The following is a 15,831-nucleotide window of genomic DNA, read 5'->3' on the forward strand; positions in this document are numbered from 1 at the left end:
GTCGTACCCTGGGAGTCAGACGCGCTTTCTAAATAGAGGCGCAAAATCTGTTTTAAGGGACCCGTGTTGAATACGAATCCTCAGCCACAACCGTCAATATTTCGTTTGTTTTTTATGATAGTCAAGGTGCTTAGTCAAAGACCAAATGTGATGAAGAAACAAGATAAGGATACTTCATGAAGACCCGTTAAAAAACCCGCTAAAGACATCGGAGCATATCAATTTTGAATATGAAATAAAAATCGTATTTTATATTTAGTTTATTCGTTTTGTAAATGTTATTGTACTACTTTAATATTTCTCATTACTAACGAGCTCATTACTAACGAGAGTAACATTAGTGTTTACTTTATTCTTTTTTTTTTAAATAAAAAGTGACCCATGCCCTATAGTACCTAGACAATAATAAACATTTCTACTTAAAAATCGGTATTTTTGTCATCGTCGTTTTGGTAGTACTTTTGACGTTTATAATCGCCATCGTCGTCCTTGTTAGAAATCTAGTGCTCAACATTGTTGCTTGAGTCACGTACGTATTTTGCCATTCTATCACAAACCATGCATTGCTTGAAATGTCAAATGCTGTCATCATTCGATGTTCCCAAGCCGGATCAACTTTCACCTCCTTGGAGTTGGAATACAAATTTGCTTTTTCAAATTCATATTGCCTGCCATCTTCTCTAGCTAAAAATGCACCACATTTCTTCTATCGAGCTTTGTTTGGGCCGTTCAACATTTCATACAAAGTGTAATGTTGCCAAATCTCCAGGTTCCTTTTTTAGGTTTAATAAGTCGGTTGACAAAGATTCAACCACGACGAAAGATTATGACATTCGAATGTTGGTGTTAGTTGTTACTAGACAACGCTTTATTTTAAGAGACTATATATGGTGTTTTTGATCGGTATGATTAAGCTAAGCTAACACATTCAATACTAACAAATGAACGGCAAAATAAAGGGCCACTAATTTATGCTGTTTTATCGGCCATGAACTAGCTTTTTGAAAAATATGGCTTTAAACGGTTAGTTTTGAGAAACCAGATTTAACTGCTAGAATCTCAAACCAGTATAGTATAAACTGGCAAATCAAGTTTAAAATCGATCCAACAGGTTTCATGGAACCGGTTTTGCTACAAAGTCCATTACCGTTAATTTACAATTTTTTCTGTTAATTTTCTGCCATTACCATATAATTTTATATGTTTGTTCAGCATACCATGATTTGCTATAATTAATACAACTTGTTTATATTTTCTGCAGTTATAATATACTTCAAGTTTGCACCAGTGCCTATAATAAGAAAAACCATGGTCAGTCCTACTTTTACATTTAAGAGTTTATTTTCCATTATTATACGGTACGTTATAACTGTATTACTACGGGTGTAAAATTATGACACCAGATACCAAAATTCACGGGTTTGAGTTTGGTCAAGTGGGGTCAGGTTGATCCATTTAACATGTTTTGCTAAACAGGTTGTGTTTGAGTTAACCTGTTTGACCCATTTATTCAAAAACAAAAATAAAATGTGTTTTGTTGTCAACTTAAATTTTTTAAGAGTTAAAAGAACAATTAACATTAACTTTCATAATTTAAACACAATTGTTTTAAATACATTTATTTTTAGTTATAAATTTGATATTATATTTACTAAAAAAATTTTTGAAAAAAAATTAATGCTAAACAGATCATGCCAAAGTGTATTTTTTTACTTTTATAACATAAACAAAACCATTTTGTTTACATTTATAGTTTTTGTCATAATTTTGTAATTTTGAATCGTTAATATGCCCAAAAAAATGCGGGTTAAACAGGTCGTATTCATGTCAACTTGTGAATTATTCAAGTCGTGTTTAGGTTCACGTGCCTGACATGATTTTCGGGCTTGTGTTGGGGGTTTGACCTAACAACCCATTAATACAACTCATTTAGCACACTTTTATCGTCTATTACTTCGAAAATACTTTGCTTGCTCATAATCTCAAACTGGATGTTTGTAACATTTCGGATTTTCCAAACCTGTATTCGTGTATGTTTAACCCGACCCAAAAAAATTTTTAGATCTTTGTTGTTAACCAAAAATCAAGTAATTATAGGTATTTTACTTTCCTATGTTCACTTTAAACCCCACCTAGTTTATATAATGTTCATTTCTTATTTATTTCATCACAAAGTTCAATAATTAACCAATAAACAAACTTCAGGGACTAATTATGTCAAAAACCAAATTCTGACCTCCCATAGACCGGGGCGCCGCGTGATGGGCTACCCCATCTTGGCCACGCGACGCGATGGTGGTACTGTGCAGATCCTTGAGTCCAATTTCGTTTCCTAGTTCGTTTTTGGTTTAAAATCGTTTATTTTAGGCATAAGTCAAGTTCAGTAAGGTCCAAGAAAAGGATATTAACTAAAATACAAGTCCATATCCATAGATTACTGATCATGCATGAAATCTACAACTTATTTCTTTTGATTTAGTCATTAAATACATATTCGGTTTCCTAAACGAGTAAATATACTAAATATGGTTCGTTATTGAGCTTTCTATATAAACAAATCATCTAATCTCTGCCACAAACTTTCTCATACCCTAATATAACAACCCTAGTTGTCACTTGCCTCTGCTTCTCTTAAACTCTTTGGTTTTTTGCTTATTTGTTGAAGATACAAGTTCATTCGTTTGACTTTGCTTATAATTGGACCTTTGACTCTTCGTTGTGGTTGATTCTTTTACTTTCCGGGTAAGTTGTAAACATATAAATCGTTTATATATATTTCCTAGTCAATAACCTTCAATCAATTTCGGTGGTTGAAGGGTGTTGACTGGTCAATTTGTTTAAAACTCGATAAATGGGCAAAATAGTCAACTTGTTTGACTATCCGTTTTCTCATGCTTCTGATCGGATTCAACGTTTGGTCCAGAAGAATTTTATTCTCGTAACGAAATTTTAAGACTACTGACCAAAACCCGACTTCCGAATCGCTGTTTGTATTCTGGTCAGTACCAGTGACAACAAGTTTGGATTGATTCCAGTGACAACAAGTTCGTTTTTACTTATATTATCATATCTCAAACTTCCAGATTCTGATTGTTTATATCGTTCGACATGTAGTGGACGACCCGCTTATTCGTTAGCTCGTTTAATCACATTTATTAATTGCTTGTCATTAATTTAAGGTGAGTTTGATCATTCCCCTTTTTATCTAGTGTTTTCTAACGTTTTGGAGATATTTGCGTACTTATTATATTTTTCTATCATATATATATACACAAACTAGCAAACATAATCATTCTATGTATATCAATTAAATGCTATCTGCTAATTGCTATTTGCTTATGTGTATATTCTACATTGTTGGAGAGGTCCATCGTATTCCCTTGTATAGGGTGCTCATTAGTATGATCATACGACCGTCTTAGTAACCGGAGCCCGATTCGCTTGGCGAAGGTAAACCGACAATTCTAGTCATCATGATCAATGCCCGATTCGCTTGGCAACGATTCATTGGCAGACTAGCAAGATTTTTGTGTATATGGTTTGTTACGCTTTGATTGATTATTACCACATAGGTTGGTTTGCGTATTTAACATTTATCATGTATCTATCATATATATATTTGTTGTGCCAAATTCTGGTGATCATCATGTGTTGTTGACAAACTCTTTTATTTTCTACGTATATGCAGGTTGCTTTATATTGAAGATTGAAGTTGGACACTTAGACAGGACCTTAGGATTTAACAAAGAAAAATAGAAAATCACTGCTTAAGTTTGTTTGAAATCATAATTATTTATTTGGAATATTTTGTTATATTTGGATATTGTGTGTATTGTTTGAATAAAATAATTAATTAGATATTATCATTTATATTTATGATAGTATATTCGAGCTGTGAGCAATCGGATCACGCCCCAGCATTTCCGCCTTAGGTTGGGGTGTGACAATGTCAGGGACCGCCCAACGATTTTGGAGGCCTAAATCGAAATGAGATTTTATGGCCCTTTTACGACAAGTTAAAAAAAATGCTAATAATGACTCTCAAACTCGTGACCTACAAGTTAACAGCAAACAAGCTTACCACTAGACCAATAAACATTTTTATATCTAGCCAATTAAATATATATCTATATATAATGTTTTTCTTGTATTTAGAGGCTTTAACCAAGTGTGAGTCTAAAGCTCTGTCTTTATTTTGCTGGCCTACGTGCCTTCCTGCTGGATGCACAGGTTGCATCGAAGCTTGCTCTAGACAGGAAGAACTTCATGGATGTAGGTGGAAACGGTTGCATCACCTCTAATGTTGAAAAGTCTTGTGAACATTATAATATATATTTTTATGGCACTTCCAAAACTTTAGTTACAATAGAATTGAATAGGTTTAACTTTTAAGTTAAAAATTTGGAGTTGAAAGTTTACAACTGATAAATTGGTTTCCATTGGGGCATAATGAAAAACTTTAGATGTCGAAGGCAAATTCGTCTTCTAAATCAAATGAATTCACATGTCACAATTGTTTCTTTCTGGTTGATTAGATTTTGCTAGATTATCGACTCTTTTAGTTAATTTGGAGTTTTCACCGACTCTACTGATATTTTGGAAAGCAAATGGAATGGTTTTACTCAATTGGATCTTCAGGTGTTTATCAATGCCATAGGCTTCTTATAAAGATGGGATCTTGAGTTGGATAATTTTGTATTTGACGGATTAATTTTGCGTTTGAAAAATAATTTTTATCATTGGCCCAATCTATATTTTTGGAAAATAATGTTATTATTTTACATCAATATCAATCAATCAATCATACCCAGTAAAATCCCACCGACAGCAGAGCTATAGGTAGGGTCTGGGGAGGGTGGGATGTAGGCACACCGTACCTCTATCCAAAGGAATAAAGAGGTGGCTTCCAGAGAGACCCTCGGCTCTAAGAACATGTGTATGAAGCAAAAAAAGGAAATCAAAGTTTAACAGTTATATAAAAACTACTACTAATTATAATAATATTAATAAAAAGGTCACAGTTTAACCGCAATATAAAAGCTAATAATAATAATAATAAAATATGTAAGGGAAATACCATTATGGTATGTGACCTAAATAAGTTAAGTCTAAGCCCTAAGGTATTCAATTCTCTCTAAAAATTCTTAACTTTAATTCTACTTTATGTAGGAAATATTACTATAATATAAACTATAAACAAAAAGTTTGGTGCCGTAAGTGGCCTATTGAGCCACTTGGCAGACCGTATTAGTCCACGAATTTTGTTTTTTTTAATTCAGTTACCATAATAAACATAAGTGGCCTACTGAGCCATTTGGTGCCGTATTAGTCCATTTGGCGGACCGTTAGTCTACCTCAATTTTTATATTTTTTCGAGTTTTAGCTCGGGGACCAAAACGCTTGGTTTTACCACAGCCCGAGTTTGCCAACCAAATAAGCGTCATCTTAAATGTTTTGTTTTCTTATATGTTAATTTGAAAAAATAATTTTTTGGGTTTTAACACTCAAATTTTACCAATGTTGTCTATATCATAACGAACGCAGTCGATACTGACCAAATTCGTGTCAACTCATCGTCTTAGCATCTTGATTTTACCAACGCCCGTGTTTCAACGTTGAGGTTTTGCCAGTAGTCTCGGCGCAACGCAGCGGGTATAAAAACTAGTTTAAAGAGTCATTTGATAAAGCTATCACAACTTGGATTTTTCAATATAAATATGTACTGCTAAATGTTTTTTTTTAAATATTATGGTATGCTTTTAACTAATCACTTATATTGAATCATAAAATTTTGTTACTCAATTTGTCTTTGTATGTTGCCTTAGTTTAGAAAACACAAAAAGTATACTGATGTAGTTTCAATTTAAAGTCATGCAACCACCCTTTCATTAATATTCATATTAGTAATACCCTGTTATTATTAACTTCAACGATATAAATTATACCTTATTATTATTAACTTCAACGATATAAATTGATAACTACATGTGTGTGCACGTATACATGTGTTTAATTGACGTCCATATTTCCACTCATGCGGAACACAGGTTAATAACATAGTAATTTCATATATTAGTTCAGCATACCATGATTTGCGGTAATAGAACTTGTTTATATATAAATAAATAATTTCCCAAATTTAAGTGTCGACATACAACAGCAACGACAATTGAATGAATCTACTTTTGAACAAGCAAATATATAAATTATGAATACATCAAGTACATGACATAAATCTCAACTCCAAAAACAACTCCATATTATACACCTGAAACCTGTTCTTTTTTTAATGTAAAACATCATTGTTTCTTGAATTCTTCAGCATTGAATTTATTCCATGCTTCCTGTTATCAATAGCAACACTTGGTTTTCAAACTCAAAGCATCTAGTCAGTAGTCAGAACATGTTTACCAGCTTTTTTTTTTTTACCAAATTTCAGTTGTGTCCATTTGAATTTAAAGGTAGCTAGCTTAATATTTATAGTCACATATTGGGCCTGACTAAGCTCGTGAGCTTAAACGAGCCAACTGTTTATATAACTTTTATTTAAAATACAAAATAAATACTTGCATAATACAAAAGCATGATAGAAGAAATTAAATAGTACATATATTATGCTATATACAAATAGAAGTTTATAAATATAGATAAATAAAATTATTAAATAGCTGATAAATTATAAACAAGCCGAGCTCAAGCTTAGGTGAGCTTGGGTTCAGCTCGCATGCACCCCTAGCAAGAATAAACCATACTATTCTTTAAATGAAAGATAATTTCATAAACTGCATTAATTAGTATTGAAACTATTTACACAGATAGTCCCTCTGCTTTGCTCATAGTACGTTTTACTAACTTCGAGAAATTACACATTAACACCAATTCAGGGACCAAAACAACGTTTGTGAAAACTAATGACCTAAACGTTTAATTTCTCAAAATTAAGGGCCAAAACTGTAATATGAGGCGCAGGGACTATCCGTGCAACTAATTTTTATCATTAATAGTACTGGCAGCTTACCTTTAAAAGATCAAAAACTTTCTCTGCAATGTACTTTTGTTGAACACTAGCGCCTTTCTGCTGAACCTTGTCTGGATGAACGCATAACGTTGCCTTGTAATAAGCCTTTTTAACCGCTGTCGATGTTATCAAATCGGTTAATGAAATTGGCTGCCACCCACTTCCCACCCAAAGTACCTGCATCAAAACAATATATTATAACTTACTATAGAAATAAAACAGGTGTTTGAAATTTAAATATTTCTGTTATAAACAAAATGATAATAGGAATTAGGAAATAAATATACATGTTGTAATGAAGATATTAGAGCACGTAAATTGCCTTCTTTCCCTACGGCCCAACGCTTAATGTCACCATCTAGAGTTGCAGCAACCCTCTGAGAATTAATGGTAAATGTATTCATAGTTCAGTTGCATATATTATAAAACCTTACTAGCAATTTCATACAAAATAAGAATACAACAGGTATAACCGTATAGATACTTACATGCTTCTCGTCTTGTTCTTGTTGAGCCTGAAGGTCACGCTTGTTCTTTTCATCCAGTGCATTATTCTAATAATAAATAAAGTAAAATGATATGGTTTAGAACGATTAATCAAAGTGAACATTTGCTACAGTAATTTATAGTAGATATTTGTTATAGAATCACATTGCGTCATTCATATGCTCGTTACACTTGTTATAAGGAATGAAACATTGATTATAAAGGGCCCAAATGTGCAAGATGGTTCATGTATTTAATCATCTCTATTCCATTTTTATGGTGATATTTTAAAGATTGTAAATAATTTTTTATTTTATTATCAATCATTTTTGCAGATTTCAGGGCCGGCCCATGGGTGTGGCTGGGTGGTCGACAGCCACAGGCCCGACACCCCGCTAGGCCAGAAATTTTTTTTTTTTTGAAAAAAATTATATATGTTTTTATTAAAAACAGTATGTATATTTAATGTTTAAACACAATTGTATAACCACTAGCTTGGTCTAGTGCCAAATGGGTATTACTCACAATAAGAGGTTGTGGGTTCTATCCTCACTTGAGATGTGTTTAACCTTTTTTTTATACAAAAGTTTTTACACAACCCAAATAATAACCAAATAAGCCCATATAAAAATTAGACTGTTTAAACCCAACAAAATACTCCTTTTACTTAAAGCCCAAAAAAAAATTTCGCCTTCGGCCCAAAAATTTTTGTGCTCTCAGAGCCGGGCCTGGCAGATTTTACTAACTTTTGTGTCTCGAGGAAAGTAAAAGATGGCTTTTTATCTACTTCGGTAGGTCATCTGGTAACATGCAAACCGAATAAGCAAGGGGTTTTCTTGAATATTTGGCATTTTTTAGTTATTTAAAAAACACTGATGTGGAAATATTACATCAGCGCTGTCAAATAACAAGAAGTGTCAAACAACTAAGAAAGTTATACGTCATCATGCCAAGTCAGCATGTTGAACCGGATGATCCAACAAAGACAAAAAAAAAATCAATTATAAGCACTTAAAAGTATACTAGAATATTTAGCACTAAAGAAACAGAATATAGTATATACCATTCGCTTCCGAGTTGCCATGTGATGGTTATATCTAGCTCTTCGTCTTTCTTCACTTTCCCCTTCAATTTCCTGGAATTCTCCTGATGTAGGGGCAACTTTTCAACATAACAAACAAAAACACATAACAACCAAAATTAATTAGTGTACTAGATAGATATGGCAACCAACTAAAATCAAGTTTTTGTTAATAAAGCAATTTAGGACGTTTTTTTTATGCATCACGTGAACATGCATTCAACCCATTTGACATGTTTTCCTTTGAGTTATAAAGTTAAATCCCATAGCCCATTACCCAATAGAGTTTAAAAAAGTCAAAGTCAACCCATTTGCATGTAAACGAGTCAAAATTGCCACTTCTAAACAAAGGCCTAGTATATTACCTCCCATTCCAAAAAGATAAGAGAAGTCGTCGGTGGTAGTATTTGGCTTTGAGGATGCCTGCTTTGTGTTGTTTAACGAAGCCTTGTTCTGTTTCTTAGGAACAACATTGCTGTTGAATAAAGAATCATACACAGAATCCTGAAACACATAACATGTATGTATAAAATCCCAAGTTTACCTGACAGACACATGGGGGGTATCCGAATATGCATTTTTAAAGTTATTATGTAGTTCTGATTATAAAAATCAGATAATCAGCTGCATAAAACGGGCTCTAAATGAAACTAAAACTCTCTAGATATGTTTATGTAAATTTATTATACACTTTGGTAACCAGTTTCATTGCAGCTACTTCAGAATTCATCATCCAAAAAATATTATTTAAATTTAAAACAATCCCATAATCAAAACAGTATTTGTTTAAACCTCAGTTGTAAAGCTCTGGTTTGATCCGGTGTTTGACTGAGTGCTTGAACTGAAAAGGGAATCTAGATAATCAGAAGCTCCATCATTTACTTGCGTTGTCTCAAACATTCCAAACAGGTCATCTGCTGAACCTGAAAATGATTTGGCAGATCGAACACCAGTATTTGCCTCTGATTTCCTTCTGTATATATATAAAAAAAATCAATAAGTGAGGATCACATCTCCGATTAAAGCTTTATTTACAACCAAAAGCTGCATCTCTCTCATTTGTTTCACATATAAACCGATTTATCAAATAAACCTTGCATTATTTCTTCATCTCTTATATTGTTTTTACAAATAAACCTTGAACAATGAAAAGATCAACTTTCAATCAATGATGTGATCTTATATTCTATAAAAAGTACAAAACGCCAATGAATATTACTCGTCTTTAACCCTAATGGATGGTTTAGACTTTAGATACTAAAAAAAAAAAAAAAAAGTTATAGTCAAATAGCCACAAATAAGTTTAAATCTTACAAATCCGTTGATGCACAGTGTGAAGCGGATGCGTTTAACTTAAAACAAACAAAATTTAGAAACTATAATCGCATTAACCTAATAACTTCCAAATCAAACTAAAAGTCTAGAAGCATGCAATTTATCTCAAGCTAATAAAACAACTATGTAATATAAATGTATTTTTAAGGCTCAGCTAAAAATTATTTCTGAATGACACTCACATAACGATTCAAACAAATACACAAAATCTATTATCACATACCCGTTAAGTGAAGAACTTTTTACACCAAAACCGGATAACAGATCCGCGGGTTCCGAAGCTGCTTCTTGGTTTTTCACTGGACTCTTCTTTAAACCACTTGATTTCATCACATTCGCATTATAATTCGAACCGCTTGCTTGCTTTCCTCCTCCTCCTCCTCCGGTATTAATCCCCATCCCACCAAAACTCCCAATCAAATCATCAACAGGTTTGGTCTTCACAACAGGGGAAACCCTGTTCCCAAGCACATCAAAATGATCACCCGAACCCGAACTCGACTTCATCAGCCCAAACACATCACCATCATCGTTATTATAACTATAATTAGTGGAACTGTTAGGCTGAAAACCCCCAAAGACATCATCAGAAATTGAAATTGGGGGTTTTGTATTAGTAGATCCAAAAAGCACATCGAGATCATTGGATTGATTGACGCCGATGTCTCCTGGGAAGCCAATGGAAGTGGTGTTGTTATTAGGAGGTTTGGTGTTCTTCAAATCGGCCATGGGGGCGGATAATTTGCCGTGGGCCTTGAAGCCGATACTCTCCACTAGAACACCAAACTGATCCATTGAATAATAATATTATTATGATTATGATTTCAGGAGGGATGATGAAGAGAAGAAGAAGAAGATGATGACCCGGCCACCGACAAATTTGTAATAATAATTGGATCTCTTCTTTCTTTCTTCGTCCCTCCTGGATGAAATGAAATGGTGTTGCTGGGTGGCCACGACGCGTTTGGTGAATGGTGATCATGACCTGGATCACTTACCTTCCACTATTACACAACTCAACAATAGTCCCTACACTTTTCTACCATGCTTTATTTTTAGAACGACGACTTTTTTGTTGTTTAGCTACCGCACTTTTCAAATTGAAACTCCAATTCTAGCCACACTATGTTGTTTAACCAGGCCCACACTAGCTTTAAAGTTTAGCTTGGGCGTTCACAGGAAACCATACTGCCGGCTACCACTTGACGGTTGTGTCACCACAAGAGCAGAACTCTCTTGCGTAACACACGGTTTAAGAAAATTCGTATGATCTCGGGATTCGAACTGACAACCTTGCATGAGGCCTAACTCAAATCTTTCATTTTCTTAATCCACCAAAAATGAAACAAATGAGGATCGAATTTTAGTCTCCAGTTGTATTATTTATTTGATTTTCCACTTTTGGAATATTCGTTTTTTAATTTAATGTTGAGAGAATTAAAAGACGATAAACAATGCACCCTTGAGGAATAAACCCTGCTTAAAGTACTATACAACAAATATCAAAGTGGGTATATATATATATATATATATATATATATATATATAATTTCTACGCATAATCATTTAATGCCATTTATTAGGATGAATTTCTCACATACGAGTGGTTAAAAAAATAAACTAAAAAATTTAACTTTAATAATATATATAATAACATATCTTGTGAATTTATACCAATTAAGAAAAATATAAGATTAATATCAATTCATCATAGTTGATTGGTAAGCTACAAGCATTTTAAAAGTAAGGTAATGAGTTTGATTCCCACCAACGACATATTTTTATTTTATTATTCATGAAGTGGAAATTGTAAAAATGGAAACTTGTGTGTAAATTATAATTTTGAAAATTGTTGAGATAGAATCCTACGTGGATAGCTTAATTAAAAGTCATATGGATATGTATTGCTTTAATATAGTAGTTAGATTTTATCTACTATTATAGTAAAACAAAGTTTTTTTTAAACACCAGTCATTCACACAGAGTCACTCCCTTTTATTTCCACTGCCTTTTATTCTGACACTTGGCTTACCCACAATATAGATCGTTAATTTAGGAACACAACGGTTTAAAACCCTATTTTTTGCCAGTCACTTAATGATGAACACAATGGTTTTTATCCTCATATTAAGGTTTATCTGATAGCTATGTTGTCTAGCTTGAATGATTATGAACAGAGATCATTTACATACCCTATTTTTTAGTCAATATTCGTAATCGCATTGATTAATGATGGATATGTTTAGAACTTTTGGATTTTGGATACGGTTATGGATATGGGATTTCACCAATGTCTATCATACGTTTCATGTCTCTCGACGGTTCATACTTCATACTAAAGCGGAGGTTCAGACCTTGAATTTGAAATCTGATGCCGGTGATTTTCAGCCTTTTTATATGGATTACAATCTCAATGTACTCGATTTGTGTAGTTTGATTTCATCGACGGTTAATTGGTTAACTGACCGATGAATTTTAGTCTTCGTTTGCTTAGCTTCTCTTATAAAATGCAGTCGTACGAGAAATTGAACTATGATCAGATGCCGTCGAACGAGAAATTGAACTTCTCCGACTCAAAAGGTACCACTATACTTTGCTTTCGTAACCCTAACTTTCCATTAACACTGGATTTCACCGTTTTCTTATAATATGTGGGCATGACACAAGAAATGATGTCTATTAAAGTTTTCATGTTATTCTCCGAAATTAACTGAAGGTATTCCTTTAAAACTGTACCTAACATTATAAATATTAGAATGATGATTATCTATTTTGTTTTGTTTTGGCAGGCTAGCATTCGATAGGAAAAGGGACAAAGTAAGATTTTGATAAGAAATGTGTATAAATGAAGTCTTATAGGTGTGCGTCCATTCCGTTTATATCTAACCACTTCAATCACAAATGTAGGTAACTAAAAGACATTATTTTTATTATTAGTATAGTAAACTACGGTTATTGATATGTAGAAACAAACTAAGATTAGAATGATGAAATCTAATGACAAAGTTGAACCTTACTCACCAACTTTTGAGGCAATGCTAAAAACCAAGTACAGGTAGCAAACATTGTCAACCCATGTTATTGGTGTTCATTTCTCCGTTTTGTATGTAACCAAGAATTTCACTCTTGATTGGTTGATGTAGCATAACAATTAACTCAAGTTATTGAGATTAGTTTATTTGTTACTCTAATTCAGTAGTTGGTTTTTTTTTTTAAATGTACTGTACATTTTTTATAGTAAGCTCAAAAGTAGTTGCTAATATTTATTTCGATTATTTTGATGCTGATTTGAATTCTACAATAGGCATGTGATAATTTATAACATTGCTTATTGGATTATTAATGGTTATATTGGATTATTAATGGTTATAGAATGACGGAGCTACAAATTCAAAATGAATACATATATGTTGTCTCTATGTGTTAGATTCTTTTTTGGACTATTTTCTCACCACATTTCAATCAAGAATTTAGTGTCATATAGTGTCATTTGTGTCGAACTGGATAGTCTGATCGGGTATTCCCCCAGATGTGAGTATACTAAAGTGATGAGAACAGATCCAAGCTGATGTCTGCAAAACAGGACACCGTTGAGTCTCGTTAAGGGAAGGACAGAGTGGGGGGGGGGGGGTCTTCCCGTAACCACCCTCCGGCGTGAGAATAAGTATCGTACTTTGATCGGAATAAAGTAAGACACAGTATGTAATTGCTTAAGGCTTGAGAGTGTGAATGATTACCTTGAAGAGATGATCTTCGTATTTATAGCCGAGGGTGGAAGGAAGGTGATTGGTGGAGTTGTTACAATCAAGTTATTCCTTCTCTGCCTGAATGGACACGTTTCGGGCCTTTATTGGATGTGACAGCCTGGACCCGCTTATGGTGCAACCATTATCTGTGCACTTCGTGGGATGGCCATTACGTGTCCAGATGTCCTCTTTCCATTGGCCGATGTTGCTATCAGGAGGTTTTGAGGGAATCTTCTAGAAGTAGTTTGTTACAACTGCTCTTCCATATCACGTGGGGATCATACGTGTGATGAGTCCCTTGAGTTGTTTAACCGCGGATGCTTGCGTGACCATCCGTGGATTATGATGGAGCTCCGCATTGTCTTGGGTTGTGGATGGCTTTATCAATCCAGGTATTCTTTGCGCGGATATCTTTTGGCGATCCGCGGGTTGGATAATGAATCCGTGGGTGGCGGATGTCTTTTGACGATCCGCGGTTCAGATAAGGGATCCATGGGTAGCTTTGCTACCCTCCCTCTATAAGTCCCCCCAGTCCATTGTTGCTTCCGTGAGTCGATGTCGCAGGTGGAATTATGGACTTTTGTCTTTTGTCGCGGGTTGCAACTATTAGTCCTTTAGTATTCCTGTTGCTTTTGAACTGAGGTACTATTTAAGGGTCTGCGATGTGACGTCTCCTGTCTGAGTCTTGTCAGGAGTGGTGCTCGAGGTTGGTGCACGAGTTTTTAGGCGTCTGATTCAAAATTATTTTGTTTGTCAGTTCCCGCCTAATGTGTCGTCTTCTGGTTGGGCGGTTTTGGCGTATGAGCTGGATCCCTCTCTCCTCGCATTAATTGCGATATGTATATATAGGGAAGGCCGCTTCAGTTTCCAATTTACTTGCAAAAATTTTCTTCCAATCTTCTTATCTTCTCTGTTCTTATTCTTCCCTCTGATCCTTCAAGTTTTCCGATCAATCATGGCCGGCGGTAAAAAAGGTACGAAGAGAGGTCGGGAGGGCAAGAAAGATTCATTTAAGGGGCTTGTAGAGAACATTTGTATAAACTGGAAGGCCGCCGACTTTGAAGACATCGTTAATCTGTATGGGTTAGCGCCGGAGTGGGAGCCGGAGCTCCCTTCTCCTGGTTCTACGGCCGATCAGCCACCGAACGGGAAGATTGCCTTGTACGGTGAGTCGTTCACCACAGGCAATTTCCGATTGCCTATCACCGGTGTTTTGGTGATTTCTTGGTTGCTACTGCGGTTCATATTTCCCAGTTGCATCCATTCGGAATGATGAGGCTCCGACACTTTGAGTTCTGTTGCAGGGCCATGGAGATAGAACCTATTGTGGGTCGTTTCCTTGCGATCTACAAGATCCAAGTTTGCGGGAGCTGGTTTAGCTTCCAGGTTCAGCGGAAAGCAATAGGCACTGAGCCTCCGCGGAGTGCCCACGAGTGGATGAATAAATTTCTGTGGGTTAACGCCGATGTTATTCCATTGGCTATGACCCGCCGCTCGCTTACCGAAAAATTTTCTCACCTTCCGGTTGCTGTTACGGAAGGTGAAGAATGGTATGCGAAGCTTACGCGGACCCCAACCCCTATGGGTCTCATTCCGAAGTCAGCTCTGATGCAGGTGGGGATGAGCTGCCTGTGGCCGTATCCGGATGAGCATTACTTCTCTCGAGATGATGATAGTAAGTTTCTAGATCCAAGTTCCTTTTTTGGTGTTTGTACTTTATGTCATATTTTTCTTTCGCCTTTATTTCAGGGAAGAGCTCGCTGTTTGAAGTTCTCATCCCAACTGTTGCGGGGAACATGTTCAGGAAGCCCCTGAAGATGTATCAAGAGAGTGTTCTTGATCACTTCAAGGGTAATTTCCTTTTTCCTACCCACAGTGGCTCAAGGTGTGTACATTCTTAACCCTAAACCTCTTAGTGTTATGCACCCGGACGGGACGATAGTCCTTTCTTCTAGTGATGAATCCTCTAGTGAGGGTTCCCCGCCCGGTACCCCAGAGAGTATTTATGCTGGCGTGTTGCGTGCTATTGCAGATCTTGCCCGCCGCAGGAAGAGGGCGGATATGGCCGGTGTATCCGGCCTGAACAGGGATTCTGATGCCGACGATCCCGCTGGTGGGGAGGCTGATATGGATGAGGATCCCGTGGACAGGGAGGTTTCCGAGAC

The 15,831-nt window shown here is 35.3% G+C and overlaps 1 protein-coding gene across 1 annotated transcript; it reads right to left on the reverse strand.

Annotated features, from left to right (window-relative positions):
* Positions 1-6,182: 6,182 nt before the first annotated feature.
* Positions 6,183-10,493, reverse strand: LOC143633774 (auxilin-related protein 1-like). The gene is made up of 8 exons (XM_077102022.1): positions 10,144-10,493; positions 9,378-9,558; positions 8,951-9,089; positions 8,568-8,665; positions 7,507-7,572; positions 7,306-7,395; positions 7,019-7,195; positions 6,183-6,344 (listed from the first exon to the last, which is right to left on the reverse strand). The coding sequence occupies exons 1-8, from the start codon at positions 10,425-10,427 to the stop codon at positions 6,300-6,302; spliced, it is 1,080 nt and encodes a 359-aa protein (XP_076958137.1). The 5' UTR covers positions 10,428-10,493; the 3' UTR covers positions 6,183-6,299.
* Between the last annotated feature and the right edge of the window lie 5,338 nt (positions 10,494-15,831).

The sequence above is a fragment of the Bidens hawaiensis genome, unplaced genomic scaffold, assembly GCF_021521415.1.
Source record: "Bidens hawaiensis isolate Kalapana, Puna unplaced genomic scaffold, B.hawaiensis_p1.1 tig00006905_1, whole genome shotgun sequence".
In the NCBI taxonomy this organism is placed as follows: Eukaryota; Viridiplantae; Streptophyta; class Magnoliopsida; order Asterales; family Asteraceae; genus Bidens; species Bidens hawaiensis.

Excerpts from the sequence above, each read along its gene's own strand:
- LOC143633774 (XM_077102022.1), bottom strand. The coding sequence starts at position 10,427 with ATGAAGTCGAGTTCGGGTTCGGGTGATCATTTTGATGTGCTTGGGAAC. Across the intron at positions 9,090-9,377 it reads ACCAGAGCTTTACAACTGAG|GATTCTGTGTATGATTCTTT; the intron begins GTTTAAACAAAT and ends TATGTGTTTCAG. Across the intron at positions 7,573-8,567 it reads TGGCAACTCGGAAGCGAATG|AATAATGCACTGGATGAAAA; the intron begins GTATATACTATA and ends ATTTATTATTAG.